Source organism: Mus caroli, chromosome 12 (genome assembly GCF_900094665.2).
Source record: "Mus caroli chromosome 12, CAROLI_EIJ_v1.1, whole genome shotgun sequence".
In the NCBI taxonomy this organism is placed as follows: Eukaryota; Metazoa; Chordata; class Mammalia; order Rodentia; family Muridae; genus Mus; species Mus caroli.
The window spans coordinates 67,788,112-67,806,384 of NC_034581.1; the positions used below are offsets into that span (position 1 = coordinate 67,788,112).

An 18,273-nucleotide genomic window follows, 5' to 3' on the forward strand; every position below is an offset into this window, starting at 1 on the left:
ACCTGGAATTGGGGTTTTTATTTTCTAATCTCTCAAGTTTATTAGGGGTATTGTTCTGTTATAGCATAATTTTTAATTTTAACTCTTTATGTATATTTTATATTGTAGAAAGCTTTTGTAGTTGTAGTAGTAGTGGTGGTGGTGGTGTGCTTCCATATATCTTTTTGAAAGGTCGTTAGTGTTTTTATTCTTCTCCATTATACCTCCTTTACCCTGCCCTTTACTCCCAGTTTAACCATTACTAGTCCATTATTTCATTTGAACTCTTCATGCCAGAGCAATCTCACTTCACTCTCTGAAAGCCCCTCCCCATGGCCTCTCAGTAATGTCCTGACCCTTATGGGCATTGCAAATGAGACACACACACACACACACACACACACACACACACCTAACACCCACAGATGAGAGAGTGTGAAATAGGATTGGAGTACCTCACCAAAAATGAAGTCATATTTATTAGTACCAGGATGTGGATCTTTAATCTGTTTATAATTTTACTTGTAGTCTCAAGGAAAACTTATCCCCATATCAATAGTGTCATTACTACGTACACTGTGTGTGCTGTAGCCACACTTGATGTGCTGATTGGAGGCACTCCGACAACATGAAGTTCTATCTTCCTATGTTTGCTCTTACTAATAACCCTTCTGGATAAAGTTGGATTCCCTTCTTAACGTAGAAGCTTGTGTGAAGTACATTGACTTACATAACAGGGGTTTAGGAATTGGTAAAATTGATTAGGAGACATGCTCACAATACTTAGCAGCTGACTTAAGGAGAACAAGAGAGGAGAGGAAATTGAAATGGCTTTGAAAATGAGCTCACTTGAGGTGTGGATTTGCTGTCCTCAGAATACAGTTGACCTTGTTTAATTTTGCACATAATGAGGCTATAGTATTAGAGTGCAGCTCCTTTTTCTCCTTGAAAATGTGGTGTTTTGTTGAAGGATGAATTAGCCTAATACATGAATTAAGAAAAGTCATGTTAAGTTCTATGAATGCATGACTTAAATTGTCTATAATAATTACAAATTAACCCAACCCCGCCCCTGCTGCCCACTATTAACTAGTTATTCCGTTTCTGCTCTGGGCTTAGTGTACTTGGTTTGGTGTCGGTCCTTCCCTAGGATAGTAAGTACATGCTCACATAAAAAATAACAAGTGTCATGCAAACTTTATATGCCCCAATACAGGGGAATGCCAGGGCCAAAAGAATGGGAATGGGTGGGTAGGGAAGTGGGGGAGGGTATGGGGGACTTTTGGGATAGCATTGGAAATGTAATTGAGGAAAATACGTAATAAAAAAATATTAAAAATTAAAAAAATAACAAGTGTCCTAGTTGTTCTGTATAGAGTTGTTACATTATTAAAGCATAAGTGATTAATATGCTTTATGCTTCTAGTAAATAAAGTAGAAGACCATGGTAAAGGATTGCTGTTGGCGGGTGAATTCATTCCTTTCCTATGGAAATGTCTGTTTAGACGCGGGAGCAGGAGGAGTTGGAGGAAGCATTGGAGGTAGAACGCCAAGAAAGTGAGCAGCGACGACTGTTCATACAGAAGGAAGAAGAGCTGCAGCAGGTTCTGAAAAGGAAGAACAAGCAGGCCTTTTTAGATGAGCTGGTAAGGACAATGCAGTTCAGAGTGTTCCTGCTCTAGTTTACTTTCTACTTTTTTCCAATACTTTAAATTATTTTTAAAATTTTATTTATTATTGTTGTGCACAAGTATGGTACTGGGTGAGAGCATATGCCTGCCATGGTGTGTATGGGGAGGCCAGAGGACATTGGTGTTGACTTGGTCCTCTCCTCCAACCATTTCCTGGGTTCTGAACTCAGGTAGTTGGGCTTATGAGGCAAGTCAGGGCCGTTATCTGCTGAGCAAGCTTGACTTTTATTCTGATAGTTATTTCTCTACCCCTCATCCATATAATATTTATGTTTAACAATTCTGTGAGTCACTTGGGTATGGTGGCACTCACCTTTAATCCCAGCAGTCAGGAGGCAGAGGCAGGTAGATCTCTGTGAGTTCGAGGCCAGCCTAGTCTACAGAGTAAGTTCCAGGGCATCCAGGGATACATAGTAAGACATCTATGTAAGATATCTAAACAATTCATGTGAGTTTTTGAAATCCTGTCCTCTGCAGGTCTCCTTGCTGCCCATGTGGCCTCTGCAGTTGTGTAGTTGGACATGTTTACAGTATCTTAGAGCTGTAGGAGCAGTAGTCTAGGAGTGAAGAAGTAGACACCCCGTGGTTTGAAGGCTTGGGCTGGGAAAGGGGCACAGCACACCTACTGATCAATGACAGAACCTGCGCCATCTCAGGGGATGGGGTGCAGATTCTGTCCCTCTGTGGGTTGATGATGGCCACTTCATTTATAGTGTCTGCTCTAGAAAATGGACATGTTTCTAGAATTTAGTATAGAATACATTAATTTGATACCCAATTTCTATTCCAAAGAGAATTAAGTGATAGAATCATGGTAATGACTTTAATTATACTTTTAATTATAGTCACATGCTCCCTTTTAAATCTTTCCCACTTCTATCAAGGATTTAAAGTGATTTATCGTAAGGAATGAAGATGCTTGTGGACGTGACATGTTTGTGGACCTTAAAGAAGGCTGCCAAAGTGAAGCTCTGCTGTATTACACTCCTACCCTTTTCATCCTCCTCTGCTTCCTCCTCCTGCATCTTCCTCTTCTTGCTCTTCCTTCATCCTCCTCCCTTCCCCACTCCCCACTCTCCTTTTCCTCTTCTTTCCCTTTCCCTCTCTCTTCCTTCTTCCCCTTCTCAGCTTTTGTCTATATTCATTTCACTTTCAGATGAAAGATTAACATAACTAAGATTAACATAAATAATACTCACTAGATATGTCTCTAAACTTACTACAACATTGTTTTTAGAGCATTTTCTCTTAATAGTTTCCTAACAAGCTGGTTTCGAATATGTTGATTATGTGTTGAAATGTAGTGACTGCATATCATATTTTTGCATCAAAAATAACATATTTGGATGCAATGTATTAGAATATTAGTACTTTCTAGCAGTTATCTCTGTATTCAACTTTGTTAACAAATAGCCATAGTGGCTGTGGTTTGAGATGTGGTTCATAGAATTTATACTTTATTATTGATACTTATAATAATCCTTTGTGATACTGATGACATCACAAGCTGGAAAATGTTCCTTTCTGGGAAAGTCTTTCTGCATTGTCCTCTTTTTATGCTGTCTCCATATATTCATTTTTCATGAGGCATTTCTTGAGTATTGACATGCTTCCAGCCTTAATTGCTGTGTTGTTAATTCTATGATAGAATAAATGTAAATGTATTTTCTATTGTGCCTTTGTTCAAAAAGCATTTTAAGATAGTTAACCAGAAGTAAAATAAAAGGCAAGGTTACATCTTAAATTAGATGCAGGTAAGAAAATAGAGGATTATTTAGGCAGAAAGTGTTCGTCATAAATGCCCATCGTAAATGCTGTCACCAGCTCTAGCAGGTAAAGGTGCTTGTTCCCAAGCCTCACAACCCACCTGCTGGAAGGAGAGAACTGACAAGTTTCACAAGTTGTTCTCTGTAGCATGCATATATGCAGTCAGATAAAATAAATACAAATGTAGTGAGAGACCCTTCCCACTTTCAATGCATAGAACAAATTTGCTTCTGAAGTCAAGTCTCAGCATGTGAGGCAGAAGAAAGCGTGCTCAGCCACTGCAGTCATCCCCAGCACTGCCTCCCATCAGGCCTTGTAGCAGTTGGACTTCCCGAGCTGTCAGTCCTCAGAGCACTGAGTCTTGCTGCCTCCTTGAGCTGTGTTGGCATCAAGCTTCCCTCAAATCCAGTGAGGCATGAAGTAAGACGTCCTTCCCAGTGTCGTCCATTGTGTGTGATCTGGGGCTTATACTGGTTCTTGTGAGTTCCCTCCTCACTTCCTGTTTTCTTCACCTGCAAGTCATTACTGCACACATTTTCCTCACTATTTAGACCATGTAACAGGGTGGTTAAATAATTCTTAGTGATTCACTGTGTTCATGACTACACTTAATCAGTATATAATAGTTTATAGAATAACACTGCACTTTGGTTTTTTGATTTCAACTTTTAAATTTTTTTATAGATTATTTCAATCTTTGTTAAATTTTTTTTTTGTTACTTTCAATCCTTGACAAACTAAATTCATTAAATTTATTTTATTTTGATTGGTCTGTATTAATGAAGTGAAACTATTTTTCTATGTGTTTTCATGTTAGACTTTTATAAAAAGGGAAGCTAGCATTGGCATCTGTAAGTATGTCTAAAAGGGTCAGTGTTTGAAGTATTCCCTGAACGACACTTAATGCAAGGATGACTTACTGGAATTCTTTTCTTTCTTTGTTTTTCTGAGTTTGGTCTTTATGCCCAAAGTCACTTTTTAACCTTCAGAAAAGCACTGGAAGCACATTATACTGTATGTGACAGGGTTTAATGTTACGGTCTGAATGTTTATGGCTTTGCATTTGCCATAATGTTGGCTAAAAGTCCATTTATTTTAATCTTAACTGTAAATTCATTTTTTTAATAGTTTGGAAAAAGATTTTTAATTAGGTTCTGTGTTATTAAATCTTTTTATATTCCTGTTTGAAAATTCTGTTCCATTTATGTCTTAAATTTTATGAGTTAATGCTGTTGTCAAATGCAGTAGCTGATTCTTATTAGGAATATTGTTTGCCAGATGGCTTGCTTAAAGTCAGTTAAAATAATCTTTAAAAATGGTCATTTTAAAGCTTTTAATGAGTATTACAGGCAGTCTTATTAAAATTTTCTTTAAATATTAAATAGTGTGCCTCTAGGCAATTATATGGTCTATGCAGCCTTCCACAGTGAAGTGTGAGCCTCAGAACACAGAAGTAACCTCAAAACTGGACCTGCATGCTCGATTCCCCAGAGCTTGCTTTGCAGGCTTGTTCTGCTCTAGAGACATGCTTGTCACCACAACCCATGCTTAGTTCTTTTTTAACACTCATAAAGGCCTCCAGGCTCCAGCATTTAGAGTGCAGAAATAGAAGATTTAAAGTAAATTCTGTGGCTTGATATTAAAGTTTGATACTTAGAATCCTTAATTTTTACAAAATTTCAGCTATCAAGACATTTAAACATTCTGTTCTTTTAATGTGAATGAGATACTAAGATTATACTAAACTGGTTTTGGTTAGCAACTTATTTAAAGGGAACACATTGTGTTGCTTTAATATGTTTTCTAAAAACTGTGTGTGTGTGTGTGTGTGTCTTCATATGAAAGGGTTAGCTGCCTAATGTAAGTGCTGAGTTCCTTGGAAGAGCAGCAAGCAACCCAACTGCGGAGTCATATCTCCAGCCCTGTCGTCTTACTTTTATATATACGGTTTTGCTTTTTAGAATAAATATCAGTTATGTGTAAGTATTTGCATTCATCTCAAATATTATAACTTAGAAGCTAGTTATTTAACTTTAAAAAATGATTTATTATTTATGTGTATGTGTGCCTATCTGTTTCTGGGTATGTGCATAGGAGTTCAGGTTCTCTCAAAAGCCAGAGGAGGGCTTTGGGTTCCTTGGAACTGGCCTTATAGGCAGTTGTGAGCAGCCTGGAGTGGGTGCTAGGAACCAAGCAGAGGTCCTTAGGCTAGGCAGGTATGTCACTCGTTATGTGCTCACACTTTTAAATGAGAAATGCTTACTTCTAAAAGTTAGGCCCTCTGGATGAACAGCGAGTGCTTGTAACCACTGAGTTACCATCTCGTCAGCCCTTGGTATGACTTTACTACATTATATATGTATGTATATATGTGTGTATATACACACACACACACACGTATATATATAGGGTGTGTTTGTGGAGTTGGTTTGTTACTGTTTTATATGTGTTCTGGGGGATCAAACTCAGGTACCCGGGCCTTTGGGCAAGCACTCTAACCCTATCTTCCTAACCCAATGGTTTAACTTTTTAGTCAAGAATATTCTTTATTTTTTTACTTTGTGCACATAGAAAGATATATTTAAAAGATACTTTTGGCTATAGCCCATTTAAAGTCTTCTTTAATGTTACAGTTGATTACAAATGCCTAATGGAGATTCAAACTTGTTGCAGAAACGCACAGCAATGCAGTGCAAGTGCTTTGTTATGAGATATGAAAGGAAGGCACTGAAGACTATAGTCTTGCGTTGTTTTTATTCACCTTTATTCTTGCTAAACCCAGGTTTAGGATTAGGATTTATTTTATGAATAAAATTGAGTCCTTATATATTTTCATTTTTGTGAAACTGCTTTTGCAAAAATAATTTTGTTATAAAGTAATTTTGGGTTTGTTTTCTAAGACAGTATCTCATGTAGTCCAGGTTGGCCTTGAACTCACCATGTAGCCAAGGCTGTCCTAGACCTCTATTTTTTTCCTGTTATACCAGCTTGTATTTCCATGCCCTTCTATGTTATAAAACTCTAATGTTCTTGTGGAAGGAAAGAATCAGTTCCTGCACGGCTACTTTGACCTTTGCACATGCTCTATAATATGTGTGTGACACACACACGCACATGCACACACACACAGAGGAATAAAGAAAGGCAATTTAAAAAAACTAGCCTTGATGTGCATCTCTATGGTCACACGGTTCTGTTAGATTGAGTTGTTTGTTACTGCTTCTATGCTGGAACTTCAGAACAGTTACTTTACTTGTATTAATCAGCCACATTTGTGCCTAAATTTATTAATGGGTTAAAGTTGGAAGAAAAATGAGAACCCGTGGTAATGCTTGCTTTATATTATGAGATGTTAATGAAGGAGTTTCTTGAGGATTAAATTCTGGGTGACAGCTATTTTTAATGCTCAATACCCTGCTTTTTGGCCCCGTGGAGTGAACCTAGAGTTTCAGATATGCTAGGCACAGCACTGCATCACTGAGCTGCGTCCCTTTCTCTTTTTATTTTTAGATGACCTCAATAAATTGCCCATGCTACTTTAGTGTACGAAGTAGAAGAGTGGAGGGTTTTCTTCTGTTTTGGTTATTTTTTGTCTTTGTTTCTACATACAGAATATATACTCTTGTACTCTTTCTCTGCATGGGTTTCTGGGTTCTTCTTTAACTGACAGCTCAGAGAGGTAGAAATCTAGGTATCATTTAGTTTAGACCTTAGCTTTACCAGCATCTCAAGCATGTAATTGCTCAACAGGATAAATAACAGTTTCCATGTTAGGATCATATTAGGATAAGCAATTTGCTGCTCAAAATATTGGCATTTACGGATTTGTATAAACAGTGGTCCTGTTGATGTATGATATTAAATATTTATCATTTTGTTACTTGATTAAAATTTGATTTAAACATTTAAAATGAAGGATAAAATAAACAAGTACACATGTGGCAGAACTTAAAATAGTTCCATTGTGCAAAACAGAACGAGGATTATTTGCCAACAGCCTCAGGTGAAATCTAATGGGAACCATTTCAAATGGGTGAAAAGAATGTGCCTCAGATAAAGCTCTGGTCTAACTTAGAGCCCTCTCTCCTGTTCTTTTTGTGATTAGCTTTCTTTCTTTAATAAGTGGGTTGCTGGCTAGATGAAATAGGACCCTATTATAGTCTCTTTAATGTAGATTTTATAAAATACTTGTTTGCAGGTTATTTTGATTTATAAGTCTACAGCAGTCTTTTTTTTTATTACAGAATGTTAATATTCTTTTGTAACGTGTTCTATATAAAGTGAATATTTAGGTTTACATCAAATGCTTATAGAAGAGGCCTACTTTGAAAGCGTTGTTGCTTTTTATTCTGTCTTAAGTTTCATATTGACCTTTCTTGCAGGAGAGCTCCGACCTCCCTGTTGCTCTGCTCCTGGCGCAGCATAAAGACAGATCGACCCAGCTGGAAATGCAGCTCGAGAAGCCCAGATCCATGAAGCCAGTGACGTTTTCCACAGGAATTAAAATGGGAAGCCTTGTTTTAATTATTTATTTGAAAGATAGTTTTCAGGACTATGCTTTTCAATTCTGTAGAACTTTCTACACTAAAGTGAATGGTTTAGATATTTAAGGACAGGTATGTTCTGGGTTAGATGTCTGGAAATATGGACACATGTAGTGTAAAGAGAGTGGAAAGCAGTACTTCTCAAATGACGCAAAACTGTGTTAGAACGATAAGGATTAGTATGGGGCGGCGGTGTGCTACTGGAGATGAGATGTAGGGTCTTGTGCGTGCTAGGCAAGTGCTGTTTCTCTGAGCTACATCCAAGGTCTGTTTTCCCTGATTTATAAACTTGTAGTCGTATTGAACACTTCTTCAAAGAAAAGCACACACACACATATATATTTAGGGAACAATTTATCTACTGGTGTAAAGTGGAGCAGTGGATTAATTTCTACTTTTCTCCTGACAGTTTTTTTCTATACAAATATGTTTCAAAAATATTTTTAAAGCTTTTTTAATTTCCATACTCTTTAAGGGTGAATTAAAACATTTAAAGCGGGGCTGGAGAGATGGCTCAGCGGTTAAGAAGAGCACTGACTGCTCTTCCGAAGGTCCTGAGTTCAATTCCCAGCAACCACATGGTGGCTCACAACCATCTGTAATGAGATCTGACACCCTTTTCTGGTGTGTCTGAAGACAGCTACAGTGTACTTACATATAATAAATAAATAAATAAATATTAAAAAAAAACATTTAGAGCAATTCAAAAGTAAGGATATGTTTATGAAGTTTTTTGCTGTAGTTGTATATGAATTATTAGTTTTATTTTTTATAGCTTTCTAAATCAGTGTATTCACTGTGTGTGTGTCTGTGTGTCTGTGTCTGTTTCTGTCTGTGACTGTTAGGGTGCATTGTGAAGGTCAAAGGACAACTTGTAGGAGTCATGTAGGTTCTGGGGATCAAGTGTCAATCAACAAGCTTAGCAGTAAGCCACTGAATCATGCCACTGGCCTGTGACTTGTTCACATTGTTATAATAACTTTTATATGTTTCACATCTAGAGTCTTGAGATATAGCTGTAATAAAATTATATGGTTTTCAGATGATTAAGTGTATTTTAAAAGTTCCAGCAGTATTACACATGGTGAAATTGTATTTAAAGATTTGGACTGTAAAGCCAAGTTTGTCTCCTCATCTGTAACATGGCAGTGACAATAAGTGTTGTTTCATATTACCAAGGATGTTAAGAAGGTAATGGGAAGAAATGGCCAACATCACAGCTGGCTGAGGGGAGGCTCTCAGTGAATGAGGTAATTACTATCAGTGATAGTGTAGCTGGTTATACAGATGACTAATCGAGTTTACTCCATTACTGCCTGCTTGGAATTAGACTTGCATTTAAATGTTGCTTCTAACTTTATTGATGTATGATCTTGACCAATTTGTCTATTTTTATTCTTCTCATCTATAAAGTCATTGGCTTCTTTTTAAGATTGTTCTGAGGATTAAATAATGTGTTCCTTAACTGCTCCTTCACATTTATATAGTATTCTCTAAGTATGAAACAAATTAGCATTCTTCTGAATTCTGTAATATTTTGTTTTCATAATATAGTATATATATGAAATATATATTCTATATATATCTAGTATTTATTAATGTATTTGTTATGTAGAATTTTTATATTTTTACCTTTTTTTCTTAAAATGTTTCACTTTAAAATAGAGCCCTCCACCAATTAAGACGTACAGATCCATAGCTTGTTGTGAATTGGTTTTAGTGTCTAATTATAAGATTTTAGCAAATTGAATTTCTTGTCTTAGTTCTTTGTAATTATTTTCTTGCACCATCACTGTCCCAGTATTAATTACCCATGAACGTGTTTTTATATTAAGGCCTTCAGTCATCATGTTTAAACTGTCAGCTTATCTTCCTTCCTTATTTCATCTATAAATATCACCTAATAAGCATTTCCTAACTCTTGTGTGGCTACTAGAATAGAGAGCAGGTGAATAGATAGTTGATCAGAATTGTACCAGAGTTTATCTTAAAGAAAAATCTTTAAAACTTTTAGTGACCTATATAGACTATAAATGTTTGTCACTTTGACATTGTGGTAAATGAATATTTTTTTCACCCTTAAGCTAGTTTATATTGCTTTTTAAAAATATCTAAAGTAGCATATTGGAGTGATGGTTCAATTGGCAAAGTACATGTCATGCAAGCATGAGGTCGTGAGCTCAGCCCTCAGGACTTAGGCATGGTGGTGTGTGCTTGGGATCCCAGTGCTGTTTGGCAGAAACAAGCGAATTCTTTGGCCTGGCTAAACAGCCAGCATAGCCCTGTTAGTAATGCACAGGCCAATGAGAGACCCCTATCTTAAAATGTCAAACTGGGAGGTCCTTGAGGAATGATGCCAGAGATTGTCTTCTATATGTATATTATGTGTTCACTGTTGTAGAAATTTTTAATCTCAATCCAGGGTTTCTATCCTGCTTTGATCATTCAGTTCCCAGATAAAGGACACACAACTTTAATTATTTATAATAAGCCTCAAACATCACAAGAGGTGGGCAGATATCTACTCACTATGCATTAGAATATACTTTCCTATCAGTGACCCCGAGTTATTGCTTCCTATGTTTCATCTGGGCTGCCCTTAACTCCAATTGGCCAGCCTCAGGGCTACATTTTATGACTCACCTAACCCATGGCGGCTTCTCCCTCTCGTAGTTCTCCTCTAACCCCGAAGCCCAAGAACCCTAAACCCCATCTGTGTCTCTTCTACCCATCTATTGGCTGTTAGCATCTTTATTCACCAGTCAGAAATAATTTGGGGGCAAGGTCCACGTAGTGTCACTTGGGTCTATGTGTGGACTCTGTCTCTGGGGCAAACAGGTCTTGAGGGACCAGTAATAACATTAGAGTACAGTCAGCATCAGGTCAAACCCTCTACAATCCACACCTACACCCAAACTAAATATCTAATGTAATGTCAAGGATCCATAAAAGAAGCAGTAATAGAATTGTGTAAAACAGGGCTAGCTGAGAGGATATAGTACGTGCTAATAAGCACAAGTCTCAAGCACCAATAATGGAGCTTAGTACTGCACACAGGCAATTTCAACACTTAGGGAGTCAAGGAGGAAGGATTGGAAACTCAAGGTCATCCTTGACTCCTTAGTGAGTTTGAAGCCAACCTGGGTTACATGAGATGTTACCTCAAAGATGGAATAAAAATAAATATGTAGACTAGTTATTGGAGTTACTTCTCTGATGTGAATTCTAAAGACAGTATTCAATCACTTATAGCAACGTGCATTTTATATTGTATTAATCAGTCCTCTCTAATGAAGTGTGTAAGAACTTGGCAATTAAGAATCCACTCTTCCATGTGCTGCGCCCCCCCCCCTCCAAAAAAAAAAAGCTTAAGCGGATGGGATTTGCAGCTTTTTGGTTGACATTTATATGTCATTATATGCTCATGAGTAAGTATTTAAAAGCTGTTCTTGAGGGCATGCTATACAGAGGTGGCAGAAGCTGAAAGATTAGTTCAGTCATTTTCTGGGTGATACAAAGCAGCCACATACCCAGAAATATTTCCATCCCCTGTTGAAAGTAGAGCATTATGGGAATGCAAGCACAAATGGCCAAAAAAGGTTACCATGTATGCTTCTCATTGGAGACAGTACTCTTAACTTTAAAACATGTAGACTGCTTGTTCTTACCTTTGCATGTGATAAAACACTACCTTAGTTTTAGGAATTATGTGTCTGTTGCTACTATTTCCAGTTATCTTTCTTTCATGGTGCATATAATTAGAGATGACAGTCTAAGTAGACGACACAGAGCTCATCTTAACTTTCTTGCAAGTTCATTTTTTTTCTCACCTGCTACCTATAGCAACCTGAGTATCTCAATGATAGTTTGTTTCTGATTCAGAATTTATCCAGACCTCCCCCCACCCCCGACCTGTTCTTCATCTCAGCCATTCTAGGCTCCTTGCTGTCAGTGGATCTCTAGTCTGAGCACCTTATGGTCTACTTTATAAACCTTTTAGGTGGTTCCCCAAATGAAGGATGATGACAAATAAGCAACACTGAAAAAGTTGATAACTTTTTCTTGCTGAATATTTTGTTGTCTGTCCAGTTTACCTAGAAAAGAAAATGCAGAATGTTAGTCATCCAGTCTTCTAATATCTGAGAAAGTGACAGTTATAATAATAAGTTTATGATGAAAGTGAGTTAGCCATGGAAAAATCCCAGCAGAGGAAACAGAGAAACACTAGAGCCTCTGTAAGAAGTAGCTGGTTTACAAACAAAAGCTCTGTCAACAGAGTGCCTCCCCTGCCATGCTTGCTCATTAGAGTCAGTTCAGGGGAACTTTCTTCCCATCTTCACTTTTTGAGACATCATCTTAAGTAGCTCAAGCTGACTTTGAGCTCTTGATTTAATGGGAGATGATCTTAAACCAAATTTGGTCTCCACCCCCTAAGAGTTTTGATTTCAGGAGTGAGCCACTGCACCCAGCCACACTGAATTTTTGATGGTCCTATCCAAAGTATCTTTTTCTTACCCACATGTCATTATATTATACTGTTAAACTCTTTAAACGGTTATTTCTATGTTATTTCTATGTTTGACGTATAAACTTTGCAATGCTAACAGTAAGAATATGACAGGGTGTAATGAAATGTTCTACGTGAGTGAATGAATGTTATACATTATGTTAATATTAATGGAGCCCAAAGATACAAAAATACTTTGAAGCTTCTTTGTCTTTATGCTTGGGATATTCTTAAATGCTTGTGAAAACACTAACTGCGGTTTAGGAAGAATTAGCCATATTTGGTGTCATTGAGACCTCTAAGCAGAAGATGATATTTCACAGCCGTTCTTGCTATTTTTCAGCTTCCATTCTTCTTGCCTCCTCTTCTGCTGTGTCTACTGAGTCTTGAGGGGATTCTGTAAGTGCCTTACTTATTTATGGCTGAGCACTTGTCTGTCAGTATCATGCAGTAGCCATGAGTCTAGCTTCACCACCATTCACTGGGAAGATGCGCCATTTTATTTTAAGGGCCTTGAATGTCCTTGGATTTTGGTAAAATCAATGCCCCACAGATAACAAGGTACAGCTATATTTGTTAAGGTCAGCTTTAAAAATCTTAGAAGAACAATCACTAATTAACACATGTAATAAATGCAACCGGAGGAAGGCCTTTGTATGTCTATCTGTGTTTCCTTGGTGAGATTAGGAGATAGAGCCACCACTGGCTCAGCAGCACACCTTCTTAGGAGAGGTGAAGAAGCTTCAATCTCAGGTCATCATGGAGTGCCTTAACCAGTTTCACTGTAGCGTGTGGCCATTAAGGCAAGATAACAGATAGGTATCACACCCTGGCTTTGGGCCAGCAGTATTGAAGACTGTCGTAGATACCAAGTACTAAAGGTCGGACTCCCTGAGAGCACCATTCCTAAATTCTCACCATTGTTTGCTAGTAGAGATGCCCACTGTTTATGTGATCATTTTGGGGTTGAGAATGGTCTGTACAGATCTCTGTGCCTCCCTCCTTCTATCCCTCCCTCTCTTCCTCCCCTTTCCTCTCTGGTGGAATGTGTCTCTTACTTTAAGTTAGTTTTTAATCATTTTTGGCATAGTTGTAGAGAAAAGTCTTGTTTCCGTTTTTATAGTGCCTTGATGTTCTACGTGTGCCACAGAGAGCTTTCCTATGGGGACAGAAGACAGCTTGCAGAAGTTGCTTCTCTCTCTCTCCCCTGTGAGTTTTGAGGAGTGAGTGGCCTCAGGTTATCAGGGTTGGCGGCATAGCACGTTCACTTACAGAAGCCTCTGCTTACTGACCCCCAAACACCAGGTTTCATCCGCAAATATACGCATAGTTTTCTTTTTTCTTTCATAAATCTCTTCATTTCTCATCTCACACCCAGTTACCCTTTATGGATTCTTAAACTTGCTTACTTTGTGTGTTGAAATTTATGCTAGTTACTAGATTATAAGGGTCTTGGGGGTAGAAGCGTCTTACTGTCACTTAGTTTTATGACATTATAAGAATGTAGTACTTAAATAGTGTTACATATTCATAATCAGTTTTATATATACAAATACAGGTGATATTAATACATCCTAGTCGTTTAAAGAAAGCAGTCCTTACTAAGAAGTGCTGTTGAGATTTGGCTTATGAGACATGATGGTGAAGGGACAGAAAATGGGCAGGTGGGGGATGAAACGGGACAGAACCCTGAGCTCCCTTAGTAGATGTGCATCCCAGTTAAGGCAGTAGTTACTGTTCCCAGTTGGTTTCCGCCCTGTGAATTCTGTTAACCTTGCAACCTTGCTAGCACTCAGGCTTGTAAGTTTAAAATGTATTTTAGCTGGGTTAAATAGCTATTAGTGGCATCTCAATATGGTTTTGGAATTTACTCCAGTTTAATGATATTTACAATCTCTTTGCACACTTCTTTGGCATTAGTATTAATTTTGTTTTATACATGCATATATATATATGCATTCTTTACATGCCCATATATAAATAACATGAGGTGCATATATATATATATATATATATATATATATATATATACACATGTGTATATATATATATATATACACATGTATATAGATAATGATGTATTACTTGTTATGAGTTATAATATGATTCTTTTAGTAGAATGATGAAGTAGAATAAGTGATATTTCCATTCTTTAAATATTTATCACTTCCTTCTCTTGGGAACATCTCAGAGCCCATCCTACTTGTGCTTGTGTTCTTGGCTAGAGTTACCTGCATGCAGTAGGACATTAGCCATGTTCTTCCCTTATAGCTGTATCTTGAACCTCCTAACCCCCTTCTCTCCACCTCCCCTCCCTTCAGCTAACCACCCTCTGCATCTATTGGATCAGTTACATAATATCCTCTAGTTCCATTCATGCTGCTGAGAGACTGAATCCCATGTGTTTGCACAGCTGATATTCTATTGTGAATATCTATCACATTTTCTTGTATCCATTTTCCTGTGGGTGGGTATGCAGGCTGATGGGCTGTCATGGCCATAGGGAAAAGTCCTGTAATAAACAGGTATGCAGACACCTCTGACACACTCATCTTCTTACCCTAAGACATTTATCCCGTAGTAGACTTAACATCTGTGTCCATTAGTTCTCTTTGTAGTGTTTTGAGGAACTTTCCTGCTGCTTTTGATAGTGGCCATGCTGGTTTGCACCCACACCAGTTTTCTGAGAGCTGCCGCCTTTGCCTGTGGCCAGCACTTGGCATTGAGGTCGAGCATCTCATCGTGGTTTTGACCAGAAAGGCCTGATGGTTTGTGCTGCGGGGCACTTCTCACTTACATGGTGGTTACTTGTATATTCAAGAGAAATGTCTGTCTGTATCACCTCATTTCTAACCAGGTCATTTACTACTGGTTTTCACTGTTGGCTTGACTGTCTTAGATTATGTATGGATAGATTGAAGATATTTGTTCTCACTCCATGTATGCCATCAGTTTTGTGTTTGGTTTTGCCTTTCTAGTCCCTTACTTGTATTATTAATTTTGTTGTTGTTGCGTGTTTGTTTTTTTGTTTTGTAGAGACTAGGTTTCTCTGTGTAGCCCTAAATGTTCTGGAACTTAATCCGTAGACCAGGCTGGCCTCGAACTCAGAGATCCCCTGCCTCTCCCTCCAGAGAGCGAGGTTTGAAGGCATGTGCTATCATGACCAGCCATATTATTTGTTTTTTTAAATAAAAATCTTTTGAGTCTTTTTTCTAGATTTTTTAAAGATTTATTTATTATATATATGTACACTGTAACTGTCTTCAGACACTCCAGAAGAGGGTGTCAGCTCTCATTATGGATGTTTGTGAGCCACTATGTGGTTGCTGGGAATTGAACTCAAGACCTTTGGAAGAGCAGTCAGTGCTCTTAACCTCTGAGCCATCTCTCCAGCCCAATTTTTTAATAAGCATTTCTGATGTTAAACTTACCTGTTAGTGTGGCCTTTTGCTATATCCCATAGGTATCTATATGTTGCATATCTGTTTTTCATTTACTTCAAGAAGTTTTAAAATTTCCCTTCTTTCTTTCACTGATCCACTGTGCTCAGGAGCACATTGCTTAGCCTCAGTGTCTTTGCAGTTTTTGAAGTTCCTTTGGTAATTTATTAGGGAAGATGTATGGTGTGGTTTTCATTGCTTAGATATGCCGAGACTTGTTTTGTGGCCTAATATAATAATGTTCCATCTACTAAGGAGAAGACTGTGTGTTCTCTAACTACTGGGGACATTGTTTTGTAAAAGTCTTCTTGCCACTTGCTTTATAGTTCCCTTCTGATGACAACTTACTGACTTTCCTGTTTGGAAAAGCTGTCACATTGGGTTTGATCTGTCATTTCCTTTTCTGTGAGTCGTCATCTTGCTTTGGTATATCTGAATAGCTTAAATCTATTTTCAGTTGGGTTTTATTAACTGCATATAAATGAAAAATGATTTCATTGGAAAACCCTGCAAAACACGTAACAAAGAAATAACAGTAATTTATACAAACTCCTTTAAACCTAAGAGATTATTTTTAAGAAAAGCAAAATACTTGACAAAGCATACTGATAACAGCGCATGTTAATGAGGTGTGTCTGTAGCCCCATCACTGCTTCGACTTGTGTGATTCTGTCATGTGCTTGAGGCTTCAGTACGAGCAGGCAGTTTAAATATTTTATTACATTTAGACTTGGAGACTAAATTCATCTCATTTGATGCCTTTTCCTCAAGCCTCACGGCCCTGGGATTCAGTAATAGCTCTTTGAGAAGGGACAACTTCAGCACTGTTGCTAGTGAGAACAGGAAATGCTAGTGAAGGTATTGTCTGAGCACATGCTGTCTCAGTTCGTGTTGTGAGGCATTTTATACTATTGTTTAATTCTCTTTTCTCATGCCATACAGTATTTTGAACTCATGGAGTCATTTTCTATATATATGTCAAATAAAAATAAAGCCCGTCATCACCAGGTGTAAAACAAAAATAAGGTTGATAGTGATCAGAAGTTTTCGCTTTTCTTATTGGTCTGTATCATCTTGATTACACATTTTATTTTAATGAATACTGAATGATAATATTAATACTAGCATGAGATCAATGTATTTAACACTGCGTTAAGAAATGCACATTCTCTGTAGCTGTTTCTGTCAATAAACACTGGGCAGTATCACTGCTTTGCAGTGTCTAGAACTCCAGTTCCCAGCTGGAGCTGGTTGGCTGCTTTACTCCTGTAAGCGTCACTATGAACGATAGGCAGGCAAAGGCAAGAAAAGAGGTGGGTGGCAGATGGCAGGGGAATAAAACAGTAAAGTTCTGCGGCCTTGTTTGCTTTGGCTAGTTCTGTCCTAAGCACATGGAAATACTTTGCACATTTGAGAATTGTGAGCTTCTACCGTAAATCATTCATATAACAGAAACACAATTAAATTATTCTCTTGGGACTTTTCATTTCTGGTGCTTCCTTTGTCATAAGTAAATAATTTTCTTCTTTTAAATCATATTTTTGATAATATATTTGGAGCATCAAAAACATAGATTTAAATTGGGTAGTACAGCTAATATAAATAATGATTTATTTATTTAACATTTCCTTGTTATTAATAGTTTTTTTTGCTATAAAAATAAATGTTATTACTGGGAAGAGACTTAATATATTTACTAAAAGTCAATGTAATGAAGTGTTTACAACTGCCTGTGTTCCTAGATTTCTTGTATATTAATTGGTATAATAAGTTTTAAGACTAGAAACCATGTTCTAGTGTTGAGTGCATTTGCATGTATATATGCAATATGGGCATTATTAATCATCCCACTTGTTATTGATGTGTTCACTAAGTATAAGATATAGGGAAAGGCAGAGTGAAAGTACAAGCCTGCATGTTATTTGTTTAGCTATGTTTTATTTTAGCAGTGTGTCTCTTGTGTCGAACATGTTAAGCATGAGAGAGATCAGCCAAGACTTGATCCAGGACCATCCCTTTCTGAACAACTCTGTTATGCATGGTAGTAGATTCTGCATTGCTGTGCTGCACATAGCTCTTTTGAATGAAGATTATTGGCTTTGATAAGGCTTTGTAAAATATTTTTTTAAATTCCAAATTACTAATTTTAGTTTAGGGATTATAGCTGCAAATGTAATTACAATTTCTGATACAAGCTCAGTGTTCCTGGAAATGGTAAGTGATGTTGCACACTTTTTCTTGGCTATTTCAAGTTCTAGAAGAGTTCCACTACCCTTTCCTCAAAGGTTGTCAAGCTAGTTCCTTGTGTCCTACATGGAAATGAATTGTACATTTCTCATAGGAGC

General features: G+C 37.4%; 1 protein-coding gene across 2 annotated transcripts in view; it reads left to right on the forward strand.

Annotated features, from left to right (window-relative positions):
* The window catches only part of Mnat1 (MNAT1 component of CDK activating kinase), a 144,542-nt gene that overhangs the window by 57,638 nt on the left and 68,631 nt on the right, over positions 1-18,273 (forward strand). For both annotated transcript variants that reach the window (XM_021179201.2, XM_029484436.1), the window contains exons 5-6: positions 1,485-1,625; positions 7,820-7,945. In XM_021179201.2, the coding sequence (XP_021034860.1) occupies positions 1,485-1,625; positions 7,820-7,945 (267 nt within the window). The remainder of the gene's footprint in view (positions 1-1,484; positions 1,626-7,819; positions 7,946-18,273) is intronic.